The 17,304-nt window shown below is 42.3% G+C and overlaps 1 protein-coding gene across 1 annotated transcript in view; it reads right to left on the reverse strand.

The window, feature by feature from the left end:
• The window catches only part of Casq2 (calsequestrin 2), a 68,328-nt gene that overhangs the window by 14,426 nt on the left and 36,598 nt on the right, over positions 1 to 17,304 (reverse strand). The window contains exons 6-8 of the mRNA XM_026394126.2: positions 15,347 to 15,477; positions 13,902 to 13,947; positions 1,037 to 1,091 (exon numbers count right to left, since the gene is read on the reverse strand). Of these exons, the coding sequence (XP_026249911.1) occupies positions 1,037 to 1,091; positions 13,902 to 13,947; positions 15,347 to 15,477 (232 nt within the window). The remainder of the gene's footprint in view (positions 1 to 1,036; positions 1,092 to 13,901; positions 13,948 to 15,346; positions 15,478 to 17,304) is intronic.

Below are 17,304 nucleotides of genomic sequence, written 5' to 3' on the forward strand. Positions count from 1 at the left end.
GCCATGTGTCAAGGCATTTTGAAGAATTAGGTACACTGAAAGACATCTGATGCTCCTTCATGATGATCCACTAAGTGTGTTTCTTGGATAACTAGTAAAATTTCTCTGAGCCGGTTGGAGGTCACCTCTCGATGTCTCCCTCTGAGAGTAGCTAAGGTCCTGACAAACACCTTTCGAGTCTACATTTCCTAGAGCAGTGCTTCCTAAGTCTGATGGTGCATACAACTTGGCTAAGGTCTGTTGTCTCAGGTAGCTCAAGGGATCTTTGGTACTTTGTAGTCTGGACACTGTCAGGTTTTAGAATCCTGCCCAGGGACCTCATGGCCCAAGGCCTGGCTGCTAAGCCATTCATGATGGAGTTCCTTGCATCCTAGGTTGCATTCTGGATGGTTCCAGGTCTCTAAAAGAACACAGAATCTCTATTTTCACTTTCTTCTGGGGACCACTGTATCTCACAGAGCATCGCCCTAGGGAACCAGCATTTCACTTCCTGCAAAATTCAATTTTTCTGCACTTCCCTAGGGAAAAGTTGTGAAAGTTGCAATAAAAAGAATTACTTATTCAGTTATAGAGTCAGTCTTGCACTGTGTAAAATAAGCTGCTTGGTTTGCTTAGTTCTCAAAGTTTAGGGAAATATGTTTTATTCTGTTGAAGGATACATGTGTTATTATATTAACATAAGACGTGATTTATGTAGGCTAGATCATGAAATTGGTGACTAAATATTTAAAGTGAACCAAAGTTCATACACACATGTCCTGTCGAGCTTGCATATTCTAGTGCTCTCGCCAGTGCCCAACACTCCTCCTGTTGGGGCCGCTAAGCAGAATGTCTAAAGTTCTAATTTGTCCACACCTTCTCCTCTTCCCTTAGCTGTGTGCACAACTGAAGACAGATTCACACCTAACAGGTGACCACCAGGGGGTGCCCAATATCTTGCGGTTGCTGCATAGAAAGGATGTGAGGGAGGAGAAGGTGAGGGCTGACAAGGTGAGACAGTTTCTGCTAACAGCTAAGCAGATGGGGGGTGTCTTACCTGGGTCACTCCTCTCTGCAAAGGCCACGATGTGGATCCCATTCAAGTCATCCTCCTGAAGGAGAAAAGAAACCAAGGTCACACTCTCGGATGGAGGAGTGAGCCAGGGACAGGGACACAGAGGTTTGGACTGGAAATGGGGGGTGGGTGGAGGTTTGCAGGATGTGGAAGGGGAACGGATATGGAGGTACAGAGGAACAGAGCAGGGCATAGATTAAGGAAGGGGACAGAGATGAGCAGCGGGCAGGAATGCATAGAATTTTGATCAGGGATTTGGATAAATGGGTTTTCTAGATGGGAGAACATCAGCTACACATACCAAGACATTAGCACTACATGGATCTCACTCCTGGGTTTGGTCAGTCCAGAAGAGCAGCAGTAAAAAGTAAAATGAGGAAGAATGTAAGTCTGGTTTATCAGGAGCTTCCAGGGCAGCAAGCATGCAGAGGCCCCTCAGTGACTGTGGCTACCAGTCTGTTTCAAGAATTTGCCACCAGGAGGGGAGACCCAATATGGGGGCCGGAGAGGAGGCAGCACTTTCAGTACCTCCACATTAACGGGATCAGAGAGACGCATTAATACGCTTAGATTCTACCTGCTGAGAAACTTCTAGCAAAATTCCGCTGAAAGGAGACCTTCCGGGAATTAGTAAGTTTATTGGAGGTGACAATCTGCCCCAGATGAGTGAATCTTGGCCACGCGGCACAGAGGTCCAGCCCCGCCGGCCGCCACCTGCCCCTTGCGGCGAACGTTCGAACGGCTGCTGCCTGCCCGGCTCTGCAAACGGCCCCCGCCCAATCGGAGAACGGCCCTCGCCCGCCCGGCTCAGGAGGCGACTTGAAGGGACTCTAACCAAGCCTTTATGAAATATCGAACCGGGAACTAAACCCAGAGATTGAGTCAGACCAGAGACGAACCAGTCCCACCCCTCCCTTCGGACACTCCGGCAAGGAGCCAGGGGTCTGCCATAGCAGAGAGGGGAAGTCACCAGAGTTCGGCCCACGAGATTCCTTCCCAGTGGAATCTACTTTAGCAGGTGTGTGACTGCCACCCCCACCAGATACAAACAACCGGGAAACTTCAAAAATCTCTCCGTGGGCGTGACCGTAAGGGCCAAGGGACTCCCAACCCCCAACTCCCCCTACCGCCAGTGGTGTGGGTGTGACAGTAGGGGCAGAGGGAAACAGAGGGCAATCCTGACCCCCAACTCCTCCTACTGCCAGTGGAGTGGTCCTGATTGTAGGGGCTGAGGAAAGCAGAGGGGATTCTCGACCCCCAACTCCCATTACTACCAGTGGCGACACCCAAGTTCTTAGCCGCCAGCTTCCAAGGGCATGCCCACCAAAGGGGTCCGGAAAAATTAAACTGTTGACTCCCAGACCACAGCTCCACAGCACTGGGGCTTAGATGAATGACAGAGAGAGTGCTCAGTTGTTCCGGAAATAGGGCACACGGTGGGGCTGAAAGTGTAGCCAGATCTTTGGGGAACCGCCTCCGGTGAGCAGGACCTGGCTGGCTGGCAGGAGGAAGGGGAGGAGGGGCCGGAGAAGTGAAACGGTTCTGGACTGACAAGATTGAGAGACTCCCAGGAGCCACCTTACAGGGATTGCTGTCGACACATAGAGGGCAGAAGCTCAGCTCGGAGGGCACAGCTCTGCCTACTGGAAGAGAAGAAAATGGATCTCTAAGACCTAATTTTATTTCTTATTTTATTTTTTCTCTCCCCTTTTCCTTCTTTCTTTCCCGTTTCAAGTTTTATTGTTCTTTCCATTCTCCTCTATTCTATCTCCCTCTCCTTCTTTCTTTTTAAGAGCACCTTCCTTCCCCTACCCCCCAACTTTCATCCCAAGCATTACGTCCTTCATTACGTGTAACTGTCTAAATGCAAATAGGTGAATGTTTCCAGGCTGTCTATAGGGCTCCTAAATACCTAGCTACTATCAACACCCTGATCCAATCGACGGTTAGTATCCCCCTTCAGTAGAGCAACGTTCTAAAGTAGCCAAGACATAGTAACCCTTATACCTTCATAGCACCTAACCTAAACATAAAGTCCTAAGAACAAACAACAAATCACTATATGCATACAGAATCCGAAAGCCTTTTATAAATTGAATGAATCACCTTTAAAGTACAATAAAGCCCAACATCTCTAGGCATAATCTCCCACCACAAAGGAGAGACAACAGAGATATACAAAGCCAAAACAAATTTATAGGAGAAAGCAAAAACACAGCAGTCAAACAGAGCTGGAAAGTAACGTGAACAACATGAAAAAACAAGGGAAAAAAGGATTACAAACAATGCAGGACAACTTAAATCTACAGGAGGACCTAGAGGCATCAGAAAAATGGACAGAGAAAGAACTCAAGGCATACCTAACTCAGATGGAACGGAATATTAGAGAAGACATGAGACAGCAAGTCCAAGCATTGAAAGTATATTTTGAAAACGAAATAAATAAACAAATCCAAATGGCAAAGAACGAGCTCTACCAGGAGATAGAGATTTAAAAAAAAAATCAAACAGTAATCCTAGAAATGCAGGAAACCATAAACCAAATTAAAAACTCAAACGAGAATATCACAAATAGACTAGATCAAATAGAAGTCAGAACATCAGATAATGAAGACAAAGTTTATCAACTTGAAAAGAATATAGTCAAGACAGAAAGGATGCTTAAAACTCATGAGCAATCTATCCAAGAGATATGGGATGTCATAAAAAAACCAAACTTGAGAGTCATTGGGATAGAAGAAGTATAGAGGTCCAAACCAAAGGAATGGACAACCTATTAAATGAAAAAATCCTAGAAAACTTCCCAGAGATGAAAGATGGAATGGATTGCCAAATCCTGGAAGCTTACAGGACCGCAAACATTCAAAACCATAATAGACCAACTCCAAGACACATAATTATGAAGATATCCAACATACAGAACAAGAAGAGAATATTAAAAGCTACGAGAGAAAGGAGGCAGATTACATTCAGGGGTAAACCAATTAGGTTAACGGCTGATTTTTCACCACAGACTTTGAAAGCGAGAAGATCCTGGAACAACGTATTTCAAATGCTGAAAAATAATGGATTCCAACCAAGAATACTGTATCCAGCAAAATTAAGCTTCAGATTTGACAATGAAATTAAAATATTTCACGATAAACAAAAGCTAAAAGAATTTGAAGCCAGAAAACCAGCACTGCAAAGCATTTTGAGCAAAACACTACAAGAAGAGGAATTGAAAAACAGCACCCAAAACTAACAGTGGGAGGTATCTCAGTAAAGGGGAAGAAAAATAACCAAAGAGGAAAAACTAGCCAAACTAAAATAAATAAATAAATAAACATGACTGGAAGTACAAACCATATTTCAATTGTAACCTTAAATGTTAATGGCTTAAATTCACCAATCAAGAGACATAGGCTAGTAACCTGGATTAAAAAAAAAATCCAACAATATACTGCCTTCTTCAGGAGATTCATATGATAGGAAAAGACATACACAGGCTGAAGGTGAAAGGTTGGGAAAAATCATACCACTCACATGGCCCTCGGAAGCAAGCAGGAGTGGCCATACTCATATTGAATAAAATCAACTTCAAACCTAAGTTAATCAAAAGGGATAAAGAAGGACACTATATCCTGTTAAAAGGAACCATCCACCAACAAGACATAACAATTATCAATTTGTATGCACCAAACAATGGAGCTGCAACGTTCATAAAACAAACTCTCCTCAAGTTCAAGAGTCAAATAGACCACAACACAATAATTATGGGTGACTTCAACACACCGCTCTCGCCATTAGACAGATCCTCCAGACAAAAGCTGAATAAAGAAACTATAGAACTCAATGATACAATCAATAACCTAGACATAACCGACATATATAGAATATATCAACCACCATCAAGTGGATACATGTTCTTCTCAGCAGCACATGGATCTTACTCAAAGATAGATCATATATTATGCCATAGGGCAACTCTTAGTAAATATAAAGGTGTGGAGATAATACCATACACCATATCTGATCATAATGGAATGAAACTGGAAATCAATGATAAAAGAAGGAAGGAAAAATCCTGCATCACCTGGAAAATAAACAATATGTTACTGAATGATCAATGGGTTACAGAAGACATAAAGGAGGAAATCAAAAAATTCTTAGAGATAAACGACAATACAGACACAACATACCAGAATCTATGGGACACAATGAAAGCAGTTTTAAGAGGGAAATTCATTTCCTGGAGTTCATTCCTCAAAAACAGAAAAAAACAACAAATAAATGAACTCACACTACATCTCAAAACCCTAGAAAAGAAGAAGCAAAACAACAGAAAATATAGCAGAAGACAAGAAATAATTAAAATCAGAGTGGAAATCAATGAAATTGAAACAAACCATTGAAAAAATTGATAAAACTAAAAGTTGTTTCTTTGAAAAAATAAATAACATCGACAGACCCTTAGCCATGCTAATGAAGAGAAGAAGAGAGAAAACTCAAATTACTAACATATGGGATGAAAAAGGCAATATCACAACAGACAGTACAGAAATACAGAAGATAATTAGAAAGTATTTTGAAACCCTATGTTCTAATAAAATAGAAGATAGTGAAGATATCGATAAATTTCTTAAGTCATATGATCTGCCCAGATTGAATCAGGAAGACACACACAATTTAAACAGACCAATAACAAAGGAAGAAATAGAAGAAGCCATCAAAAGACTACCAACCAAGAAAAGCCCTGGACCGGCTGGGTATACAGCGGAGTTTTACAAAACCTTCAAAGAAGAATTAATACCAATACTTTTCAAGCTATTTCAAGAAATAGAAAAAGAAGGAGCTCTTCCAAATTCATTCTATGAAGCCAACATCACCCTGATCCCAAAACCAGACAAAGACACTTCAAAGAAAGAAAACTACAGACCAATATCTCTAATGAACATAGATGCAAAAATTCTCAATAAAATCCTGGCGAATCGAATACAAAAGCATATCAAAAAAATTGTGCACCATGATCAAGTAGGATTCATCCCTGGGATGCAAGGCTGGTTCAATATACGGAAATCAATAAATGTTATTCACCACTTCAATAGACTTAAAGATAAGAACCATATGATCATCTCGATAGACTCAGAAAAAGCATTCGACAAAGTACAGCATCCCTTTATGTTCAAAATACTAGAAAAACTAGGGATAACAGGAACTTACCTCAACATTGTAAAAGCTATATATGCTAAGCCTCAGGCTAGCATCATTCTAAATGGAGAAAAACTGAAGGCATTCCCTCTAAAATCTGGAACAAGACAGGGATGCCCTCTCTCACCACTTCTATTCAATTTAGTTCTTGAAATACTAGCCAGAGCAATTAGACAGACAAAAGAAATTAAAGGCATAAAAATAGGAAAAGAAGAACTTAAAATATCACTATTTGCGGATGACATGATCCTATACCTAGAAGACCCAAAAGGGTCTACAAAGAAACTACTAGGACTAATAAATGAATTCAGCAAAGTGGCAGGATATAAAATTAACACGCATAAATCAAATGCATTCCTGTATATCAGCAACACATCTTCTGAACTGGAAATGAGGAAAACCACCCCATTCACAATATCCTCAAAAAAAAAAAATAAAATACTTGGGAATCAACCTAACAAAAGAGGTGAAAGATTTATACAATGAAAACTACAGAACCCTAAAGAGAGAGATAGAAGAAGATCTTAGAAGATGGAAAAATGTACCCTGTTCATGGATAGGCAGAACCAACATCATCAAAATGGCGATATTATCCAAAGTTCTCTACAGGTTCAATGCAATGCCAATCAAAATCCCAATGGCATTTCTTGTAGAAACAGATAAAGCTATCATGAAACTCATATGGAAAAACAAAAGACCCAGAATAGCAAAAGCAATTCTAAGCAGGAAGTGTGAACCTGGAGGTATAGTGATACCAGATTTCAAACTGTACTACAGAGCAATAGTAACAAAAACAGCATGGTACTGGTACCAAAACAGGCAGGTGGACCAGTGGTACAGAATAGAGGACACAGAGACCAATCCACAAAATTACAACTTTCTTATATTTGATAAAGGGGCTAAAAGCATGCAATGGAGGAAGGATAGCATCTTCAACAAATGGTGCTGGGAAAACTGGAAATCCATATGCAACAAAATGAAGCTGAACCCCTTTCTCTCGCCATGCACAAAAGTTAACTCAAAATGGATCAAAGAGCTTGATATCAAATCAGAGACTCTGCGCCTGATAGAAGAAAAAGTTGGCTCCGATCTACATATTGTGGGGTCGGGCTCCAAATTCCTTAATAGGACGCCCATAGCCCAAGAGTTAAATACAAGAATAAACAAATGGGACTTACTTAAACTAAAAAGTTTTTTGTCAGCAAGAGAAACAATAAGAGAGGTAAATAGGGAACCTACATCCTGGGAACAAATTTTTACCCCTCTCACTTCAGATAGAGCCCTAATATCCAGAATAAACAAAGAACTCAAAAAATTAAACAATAAGATAACAAATAACCCAATCAACAAATGGGCCAAGGACCTGAACAGACACTTCTCAGAGGACATACAATCAATCAACAAGTACATGGAAAACTGCTCACCATCTCTAGCAGTCAGAGAAATGCAAATCAAAACCACCCTAAGATACCATCTCACTCCAGAAAGATTGGCAGCCATTATGAAGTCAAACAACAACAAGTGCTGGCGAGGATGTGGGGAAAAGGGTACTCTTGTACATTGCTGGTGGGACTGCAAATTGGTGCGGCCAATTTGGAAAGCAGTATGGAGATTCCTGGGAAAGCTGGAAATGCAACCACGATTTGACCCAGCTATCGCCCTTCTCGGACTATTCCCTGAGGACCTTAAAAGAGCATACTATAGGGATACTGCCACATCAATGATCATAGCAGCACAATTCACAATAGCTAGACTGTGGAATCAACCTAGATGCCCTTCAATAGATGAATGGATAAAAAAAATGTGGCATTTATACACAATGGAGTATTATGCAGCACTAAAAAAAACGACACAATCATGGAATTTGCAGGGAAATGGATGGCATTAGAGCAGATTATGCTAAGTGAAGCTAGCCAATCCCTAAAAAACAAATGCCAAATGTCTTCTTTGATATAAGGAGAGCAACTAAGAACAGAGCAGGGAGGAAGAGCATGAGGAAAAGACTAACATTAAACAGAGATGAGTGGTGGGAGGGAAAGGGAGAGAGAAGAGAAATTGTATGGAAATGGAAGGAGACCCTCATTGTTACACAAAATTACATCTAAGAGGTTGTGAGGGGGATGGGGGAAAAAACAAGGGAGAGAATTGAATTACAGCAGATGGGGTAGAGAGGGAAGATGGGAGGGGAGGGGAGGGGGGATAGTAGGGGATAGGAAAGGTAGCAGAATACAACAGTTACTAATATGGCATTATGTAAAAATGTGGATGTGTAACCGATGTGATTCTGCAACTTGTATTTGGGGTAAAAATGGGAGTTCATAACCCACTTAAATCAAATGTATGAAAGATGATATGTCAAGAGCTTTGTAATGTTTTGAACAACCAATAAAAAAAAAGAATTTGCCATCAGGAGGTATCATCAGCAATGCATCAGATTATGGGAACGTCTGCATGCTGCTGATAGATCCTGAAACCATCCCCAAGTGGGGAGCAGATGAGAACCCTCCGGGTCTATTAGGATGTGGGTTGTTGTTGTTTATACAAGTTAGGACTCTGGTTGAAGAAAGAGCCCATGAAGTGAGTAGGGGGACACCCTGCTGGCTGTGACCTCCAGGGATTTCCTTGGGGTCCTTTCTGCTCTCAATACAAAGCTTGCCAAATCAGTATGAACATTTCTATGAGAGTGGGTGACCTCAAGAAGACTCATGAATTGGGGTCTCTGGAAGACTGAGAGTTTATGATTGAGGGAATAGTGAGTGTGGCGGTGGGGGCCAGGACAAGGAAAAGAAACCAGAGAGCATTTTAAATGATGGGCAAGCAAGAGGCATTATGTGTTTCCACGTCCTGGACACAAAGGGCCTTCTGCCTTGTGTCTCCTTTGCATTGATTGTTGCTGGAGGAAGAAAAGTAGGAGCACTGGAGGGGCCCTGTGAAAAGAAATGTGATGCCTAGGAGACTTGGAGAGGAATATGTGTGAGACAGAGGCACCTAGGGACAAAGCCAAGTGAATACTGATTATGACATGGGAGAGGTATTCACTGGGCACCCTGAATGGCATACCAGAATCATCTTATAGGGGAAAAAAAACCTCCATGCATCTCAACCCTCCCCAGATCTCCGTTTCCATTTCAATTGATTTTAATGCTGGTGCAATCCTATCTAAATGCTAATTTTTTCCCCCTATGAGTATAGAATGGACAAAACCTCCAAAAAATTCTAAGAGAGATTAAATAGAAAATATTATTATTAAAAACAAGACAGTGGGCACTGTCTTGGTCAGATTCTTTGGGGAATTGAATTTTACAGATATAGATATGTGTGTGCGTGCCAGTTTATTACACAAATCCGACAGCAACCAGAAGGGGAGTCTGAGGTCTCACTGTTTTACATTTGCTATTCTTGCCAGATGGAATATCCCGGTCAGTTCTCATTAGGCTGCCCTGCATCTCTGTCTCCTGCCATCAGTTGGAAGTGAGTGCTGTTAACTCTCTGAAGCAGGCCTCATTTCTGTGTGCCCTTCTAGAAGGCGTTTGGAAATTGGTTTTTGAATTAAGAATCCATATTCGTTTTCTAAGAGGCTGCTCGTAATATGCCTGTCACTCTCCAAGGCCTGACATTGTCCCTGGCTGGAGAGCTGTAACCAAGGGACAGAGCCCCTCTCTGCCTGCATCTTACAGATTCAGCACACAAACCTCCTTTGAACACCCAAGAAGAAGCAGGTGCATGCTAGGGGCCAGGTATTTTCAGTAATAAACTCACAAGAGTCCATGGCAAGCCCATGAGTCAGTAAGAACCCAGTGTGCACAAGCCAGAAAGAGGTGAGCTCCCTGCAGGATTGAGAAAACTAAGGGCTTTCTCTGAACCTGGAAGTCTTTGCTACCTAGAGCCACCATCTGGCCTTTACATCATACTGCCTTGGAAATTCCCTTTTTAATTGCACAAATCTTTTCTTATCAACTAGGTGGTCAGCTCTCTAGGAGAATTATCATGCTTCAAAATAACAATGATGAGGGGCTGGAGTTGTGGCTCAGTGGTAGAGCACTTGCCTGGCATGTGTAAGGCCCTGGGTTCAATCCTCAGGACTGCAAATAAATAAATAGGTAAATAAAATTAAAAAAAAAGAGATCCATTGACAACTTAAGAATATTTTGAAAAAATGACGATTCAAATGTTGACAGTATCTTCCACTTGCCACTTTTGTATAAGTACTTTGTAAATATATCTATATCTCTGAATCTCAAATAAAAATCCTATTCCTACTTAATACTTAAAGAAGTGGTGACTCACCCAAGGTTGCAGAGCTAGTAATTGACATAGTGGGATTCCAGCCAGTTCTGTCTGGCCCCAGAGCCCACTGATCCATTCTGACTGCCATAACAAAATATCAAAGTGGGGAGCTTATGAACAACAGAAATCAATGAACTTTATTTCTTACTGTTCTTGAGGCTGGGAAGTCAAAGAGGAATTCACTGTCAGATTCAGAGTTTAGATCTTCCCTGCACTCTGGCTCATAGATAAAAGGGTTAACTAGTTCTTGCAACTTTTTGCATAAAGGTAATAACCCCAATCATGAGGGCCCCCATGACCCAGCCACCCTTAAAGGCCCCACCTTCTAATACCATCACCTTGGACATTGAGATTTCAAAATAGAAACCAATGTTATAGGTTCTTTTTTCTTTCTTTCTTTTTAGTTGTAGATAGACACAATACCTTTATTTAATTTATTTATTTCTACATGGCACTGAGGATCGAACTCAGTGCCTCACACGTGCCAGACAAGCTCTTTACCACCGAGCCCTAACCCCAGCCCTATAGGTTCTTATTAATGTTGATTGATTTAAAAAAGAGTGTGACTATAAAAATCTTAGATTGTCACCAAAGAAAATTAGATACTCTGAGAGATACTAAGAAGAAATTAGCCTTATCACTTATCTAATAACCAGATATGTTGCCAGTGTCGATATTTTATTTCCTTCATCTCTTTTGAGTGTTCTCCTATTGAATGAAGAGGCACAGAGGGGGAAAAAAAGTAGTTTAGGCTAACAGGCTTCCTAACTGAGGTGCAGTGCAGTGGCCTTGGGCCTTGTCTAGGAGTCTTTGGCCTCATTTTGGAAGTGCCTTATTATTGCAATAGAGAGAGGATTGTTTTAGAAGAAAGCACTGATTCTCATCCCCTCTGGACACTTGCCAAGGACTCTGACTGACCATTTGCCAGGATGGGGGTGGACTGTCCAAGGAGAATGACAGGTCAGCACTGCGTTTGGATTGCCCGGCCTCACCTTGAAATTTTTCTAGTGTTATAAATAAATAAGTGTTCTTGGATTTACACATACCAAATATTACGAGGCACCAATTTCTTTAGTAATAATACGATAGGTTGCAGATGATCTGTGACTTTAGAAACCTGCATAATCGGGGTGGGGGGTAGAAAAAGGTAAAGAGTTACTTTATTTCTAACTAGCTTTCCTATCTTATTTAAAAGTTTTTCAATGTCTGAGAAGGTGGCTGTTGAAGAGAAAGATTCTTAAGTTCACTAACTGGTCACTTTCCACAGTATCTGGTGAGTGGTCTATGAGGATGCCACTCTGGAGCAGTGCTCTCTAGTTGGGCATCCACATTCTGGACCAGTCACAGAAGCCTTCACCAGACCCAGACAGCCCTCATCCAAGTTTCTCAACAGGGAGGAAGGCAAAGCAGGGGTGTTACAAAAGAGCAAAACATTCTAGAGTCCTTTCTCGACTTGGTTAAACTAAATACCCTTGCCTAGATCATGGAGAATGGCTTTTTTTAGGGATAAGGGAAATAGAAAAACTAAAGATAAAGACACAACAGAACAGACCGGGAGTGATCGTTCTCAATTTAAAACGGTAATTTGTTTTATGAAAGAGAGAAAGATCATGAATCTATTCAGGATTAAAGGCCACTAAAGAAACATAGCAACCGAATGCAAATGTGGGATCTGGCATGGGCTCCTAGGCCAGGAAAAAAATAAAAGTTTTTCTTTTGCAATAAAGGACATTAATGAAACAACTGGTCAGTATAAATAACGTCTATGAATTAGATAGCAGAGTTACATCAGTGATGATTTTGACCATTGTTCTATGACTATTAGAAAAAATGCTTATGTTTAGAAATACTTGAAGTATTTAGGATAAAGGGGAGTCACATCTGCTACTTACTCTCAAACAGTTCTCTCTCTCTCTCTCTCTCTCTCTCTCTCTCTCTCTTTCTCTCTCTCTCACACACACACACAAATATTTATGGAGAGAGGGAGAGAGAGACAGGAAGTCATGATGGCAAAATGTTAACATCTGGGGAATTTGGGTGAAGAAATAATGAAACTCTTTACACTACTTTTGTTAAGTCTAAAATTATTTTAGAGTAAAAGGTTAGATCAATTTTTAAAAGGAATATTACATTTAAAGCAATGTTATACCCTTTTGTTGTTATTATTTTTAAACTTAGGAATAAGACCTTTTAAAGGTTAATTTTTTGAAAGGCTTAAATGTTAGGAAAATAGGTTTCTACTGTACCGGGTTTTTCTTAAATAATGCACTCCTCTAGACTCAGTTATTCGCCCTTCAGTGTCTATGAAATATTTTCTCTCCTTTCAGAAATCCAGCTGAGTTACATGCCGACAAAACAGTATATATAAAGTTACTCCATGGTCCTGTTTACCCATCACCCCTGATCGTGAATTAGAGTATTAAAAAAAAAATGCTTCCATGTTAATCCTTTTACCCCTACTCCCACCCCAAATGGCACCTGGTGGGGACAGGGTCACTCTAGGGAGGCATATTGGAGACATCATGAGAGTTGGCTTCAGATGGCCTTAATTAAAGTCCCCCAAACTAATGAGTTATGTTTCTTTGAGTAATTAACCTAATCTGCATGATCATTGTTTTTTCCATATGTAAAATGGGCTAAAGTGATACTTGTTCAGGGAGTTAACTGGTATAAGTTTCTACAACTGTTGAGAGGCCCAATTAAAAGGACATGTGAAATACCTTGGAAAATGCTCCAGAGACTTTGGTTGTTATTGTTGATGGAATCTGTACAAATCTGAAGCCAGGGTGAGGAGTGTATCTTCAGGGGCCTCTTTCTAATTACTATCTGAGCCACTTGGCATAGTGTCTATGACACTGACCACGAGGACAATCTGATTCAGTCACTTTCCAGTACCTTGAGTTGATATTTTTTTAAAAGTTACCATTTCACTAATGGAGTACTTACCATATTCTAAACTCTTCAAGTACTGATTTTAGATGGGGAAACTAAAGCTCAGCCAGACCACATGGCTTGATGTAGGATACTAAGCTACTAGGTGGCACCTTCTGAACTTGAGTCCAAGTCTCTATGCCTCTAGAGCCTGAGCTCCTTCCACTGTATTACTCTGGGTCTCTGATGGTCTATCAATGGAAGTCATCAAAACATGTGAGAAATGAGCTCAACCCAGTAATTTTGCCCAACGAAAAAAATACCAAAGAGGGTGACATCGGATCCACGGAAAACTGGGTTCCAACTGAGCATGGCACTGTCCACGTTCCAAATAGTCCACCATCTAGACATCCACCCCAGCCAAATAAGACCGAGTTTGAGTCCTGGGACTTAACCAAAGGGGTGTCTACAAGGCAGGAAGAGTTGGCCGGTTTCTTACCCATGTTTCAAACATATCTTCTGGGCGCAGGCGACGGAGAGTAGGTCTGAAAAAAAGGAGGAGCTTCCTTGAGGAGAGATCGCCATATTGGAGACCAGCCTCTGCCCCACCGGGTGTGGATGAGATAGGATGCAGAGCCCTGCACCCCTCTCTGCCCAGGAAAGCACAGCTGCTCTACCCTGCTGCGTGGGACTCGGAGCTGGGTCTCCGTCCCTCAGCCTCTTCCTAGGCCCATTTGATCCAAGGCGTGTAAAGCCTACTACAAACAATGGGTCAGAGGCTTCAGGGGCCATTCATACCCAGGACAAGAAGCATTTCCCTCCTGACTGACAGCTCCACTCCTGAGAGCCCAGAACGGGCCCAGAAGGAGGAAGCTGGAGAGAAAAAAACAGGAAGTTTGGGGGGTCCCAGCCCAGAACCTGCCATGGTTTTATCAGAGTTCATCCATCAAAAGCTCCTGAGGAATCTTTGAGGGGAAAAGGCAGGATCTACATTTGCTCACAGTTTCATTTCTTTCTGAAGGTTGGCAAATAGTGCTAGACTTATTAATATTTGTTCCTCTAAGTGCTGCCTCCCTACAGAGCCTAGGACTATCCAGGCCCTGGGATCATGATTCTCCAGGTTCAATGGACACACTTTTGCATGTGTGGGGCAGGAAGGATGGGTGAGGCAGTGAACCCACTGACATGGTCCATGTTCCAGTATTGTCTGTCCACCAAGAGCACAGTCAGCCAACTACAGCTGGTGGGCCCAATCAGCCAGAGACTCTTGTTTTTGTAAACAAACTTTGATGGGCACATGGCCACATCCCTGTGTTTATACATGGTCTATGGATGCTTTCGTGCTACGGGGGCAGAGTTGAACCGCTTCAAGACAGGCCATCTGGCCCACGGAACCTGGAATATTTACTAGCTGTTCCTTTAGGGAAAAAGTTTGTTGATCTCTGCTAGAGCTACTCTAAGTGGTATCAAATATTCCTCTCCCAGAAGTTGTATGTATAGAATGTTTATCCTTGACTCGTTATTTAGATACTCTGAGTCTTATTCCTTGGTCTGCCAAAAACTGGGATAATAATGATCACCTCGTAATATTGGAGATGAGATCAAGTAGCTCCCGTAAAGCACCCAGCATGGTGCTTGGCACAGGGGAAGTTTTCACTAAAGAGATATGGTTATTAGGGTAGAATTTTACTTATATTTTAGGATGGCTTTGAGGGGGCTTGCTGGTGAGGGAAGGCAGTCTGACCTACGTTCAAGGACAGGCCTGTATTCATCAATAGTAACTGATGGGTGTAATGCTGCTGGTTATCAACAACTAACAAAGCCATACTACTGAGTTCTCTTCTGCTAAGGAACTTACTCTAGGTTGCTGCTCTTGTGGGTCTGAGAGGTTCTTCCTAATTCCCCAGCCCCCCCCCCACTCTCCCCATCTGCCGTCTTTGGCACCTTTGGTGTTCCTTCACAAACTCCACAATCTCATCTTCTGTGTGAGGTTTGTTGGGGATGGTCACGGGCTCGTCCATAAACGGCTCGTAGAAATCGACCTCATTCATCTTCAAGGACAATTTCTTTGCAACCTGTAACACCAACAAGACAATAGTTTAGTTTGTGTGTTTGGATGGGGATTCCAGAGTAGCAGCGGGTGGCCCATCCGACAGAAGGGTTCATATTCTCTGATGAAGACAGGAGGGCGTACGTGCAGTTTTAACCCGAAGGTCGGAACCACGGGACCTCATCTCAAGTGGCCCAGGCTGGACCAATCTCCTTCTGTGATCAAAGAGGCAAATGAAGGTCAAGCAGGGGCAGGGCAGAGTTGGAATGCAAAGTAGGAAAGTTAACTGTGTAATCACCATCTCTCTTGTGCATTTGCCAGTGCTTGGAGGAGGAAGGAAATGTCAATGGAGCACGTTTAATACACTGGGTTGTATGGATTCAATTGAACCCATTTTGATGAAACAGGTAATTGATGGAAACTGTTAAAGCATACAAGTACACAGAATCAAGAGTCAATCCATTAATCTGTCCTGAACCAGCTCTTGCACCCTAACCTCTCTTTAGGTGGAAGCTCGGGCCCTAGGATTCAGTCTCTCAGTACCAGCCTGGCCTGGTTTGGCAGGCTCTGGGAACTGCCCAGCCTATTAACCAACAGTTGTAAAGTGACCATTCATCCTGCTTTGTTCAAGGCAGAGGGGTTTCTTGGAATGTGGGAATCTCAGTGCTAAAATCTGGACAGTTCCCAGGAACCCAGGATGATGAGTGGCTCACCCTCTAATAGATAAAAAGCTTGGGGGCCGAGGCCTTAACCTGGAACACATTTTCCCTCTTGATTAAAGTGGCTACATGTCTGTGTTTGCCTGCAAAGCCACTGAACTCAGGCTCTTTCTTTGTGACATGATTTGAGAGGCCTGGAATGTGCAGTGCTCAATAGAAAACCCATGCCATTCTTTTCTAGCTCAGAGCTTCCGTCCAAAAAAGTGCTGGGATGAACAGTGGTTCCCTTGAAACGACAGAGGAATTGCCTAAGAGCTGACGCCCTGTGGTGGTAACCACAGTGCAGTGACCCAGTGACCCCGGGGGGGGGGGGGGCTGTGACTAATTGGGGAGGGGGAGGAACTGGGTGTGACATAAGCTCTTACACAAGGAGGTCCATTCTGAGGAAACACTTAGTTTCCTATGGCTTTTGTCATCAGTTGCTGTTAATTCCAGGTCACTATATCCCAAAAGATATTTCTGATAGTACTGAGGGAAAGAAATCCCAGCAGCCTATCCAGAGTTAAAGAAAACAGGCCACGTGAAGAGTAAGAACATACAGTCTGCAGTCTTATTGTCATGCTGATTTTATTTTCAGAGAGAGAGAAATGTGGGGTTTCCCTTACTTTCTTCGATCTCTTTGTTGGGGTGGGTATGCAGTGTGGGTGAGGAGGTGATCAGGCAGGAATTCATGGAGGAGAGGAAGAGCAAACATACCACCAGAGTCTGGGTTTACTAACAATTCTTTGTTTGGGAAGGGGTGCATTCTATTTATTAGACATCAGGCATGAGCTCCAGCCCACATTCAAGGAGAAGGGTATGAAAACTAGGGGTTGGGGCCCTGCCCTGGGGGGCTGAGATGGCTAGGTATTTCTGCCCCTGCACACACACGCTTCTCTGCAAAGCTGGATCTAAGCTAGAATGAACTTGCAAAATGACCTTGGATTCTGGTTTCTTTGAGATGACTGGATATGTTTTCTAGGAACCAAGAACCTGGGCTTCTCTGAAACAGGAAGCCATTGGGAGAACAAAAGGGGTGATAGCAAACACATGGAGTGCTTACTCTCGGTCAGGCAAAGTGTTTCAGGTGGATTACTTCATTTAGTCCCCATTTTGTATGAGATAAAGACTGCTTGTAACTGTTTTATTTTACA

Source organism: Urocitellus parryii, chromosome 11 (genome assembly GCF_045843805.1).
Source record: "Urocitellus parryii isolate mUroPar1 chromosome 11, mUroPar1.hap1, whole genome shotgun sequence".
In the NCBI taxonomy this organism is placed as follows: domain Eukaryota; kingdom Metazoa; phylum Chordata; class Mammalia; order Rodentia; family Sciuridae; genus Urocitellus; species Urocitellus parryii.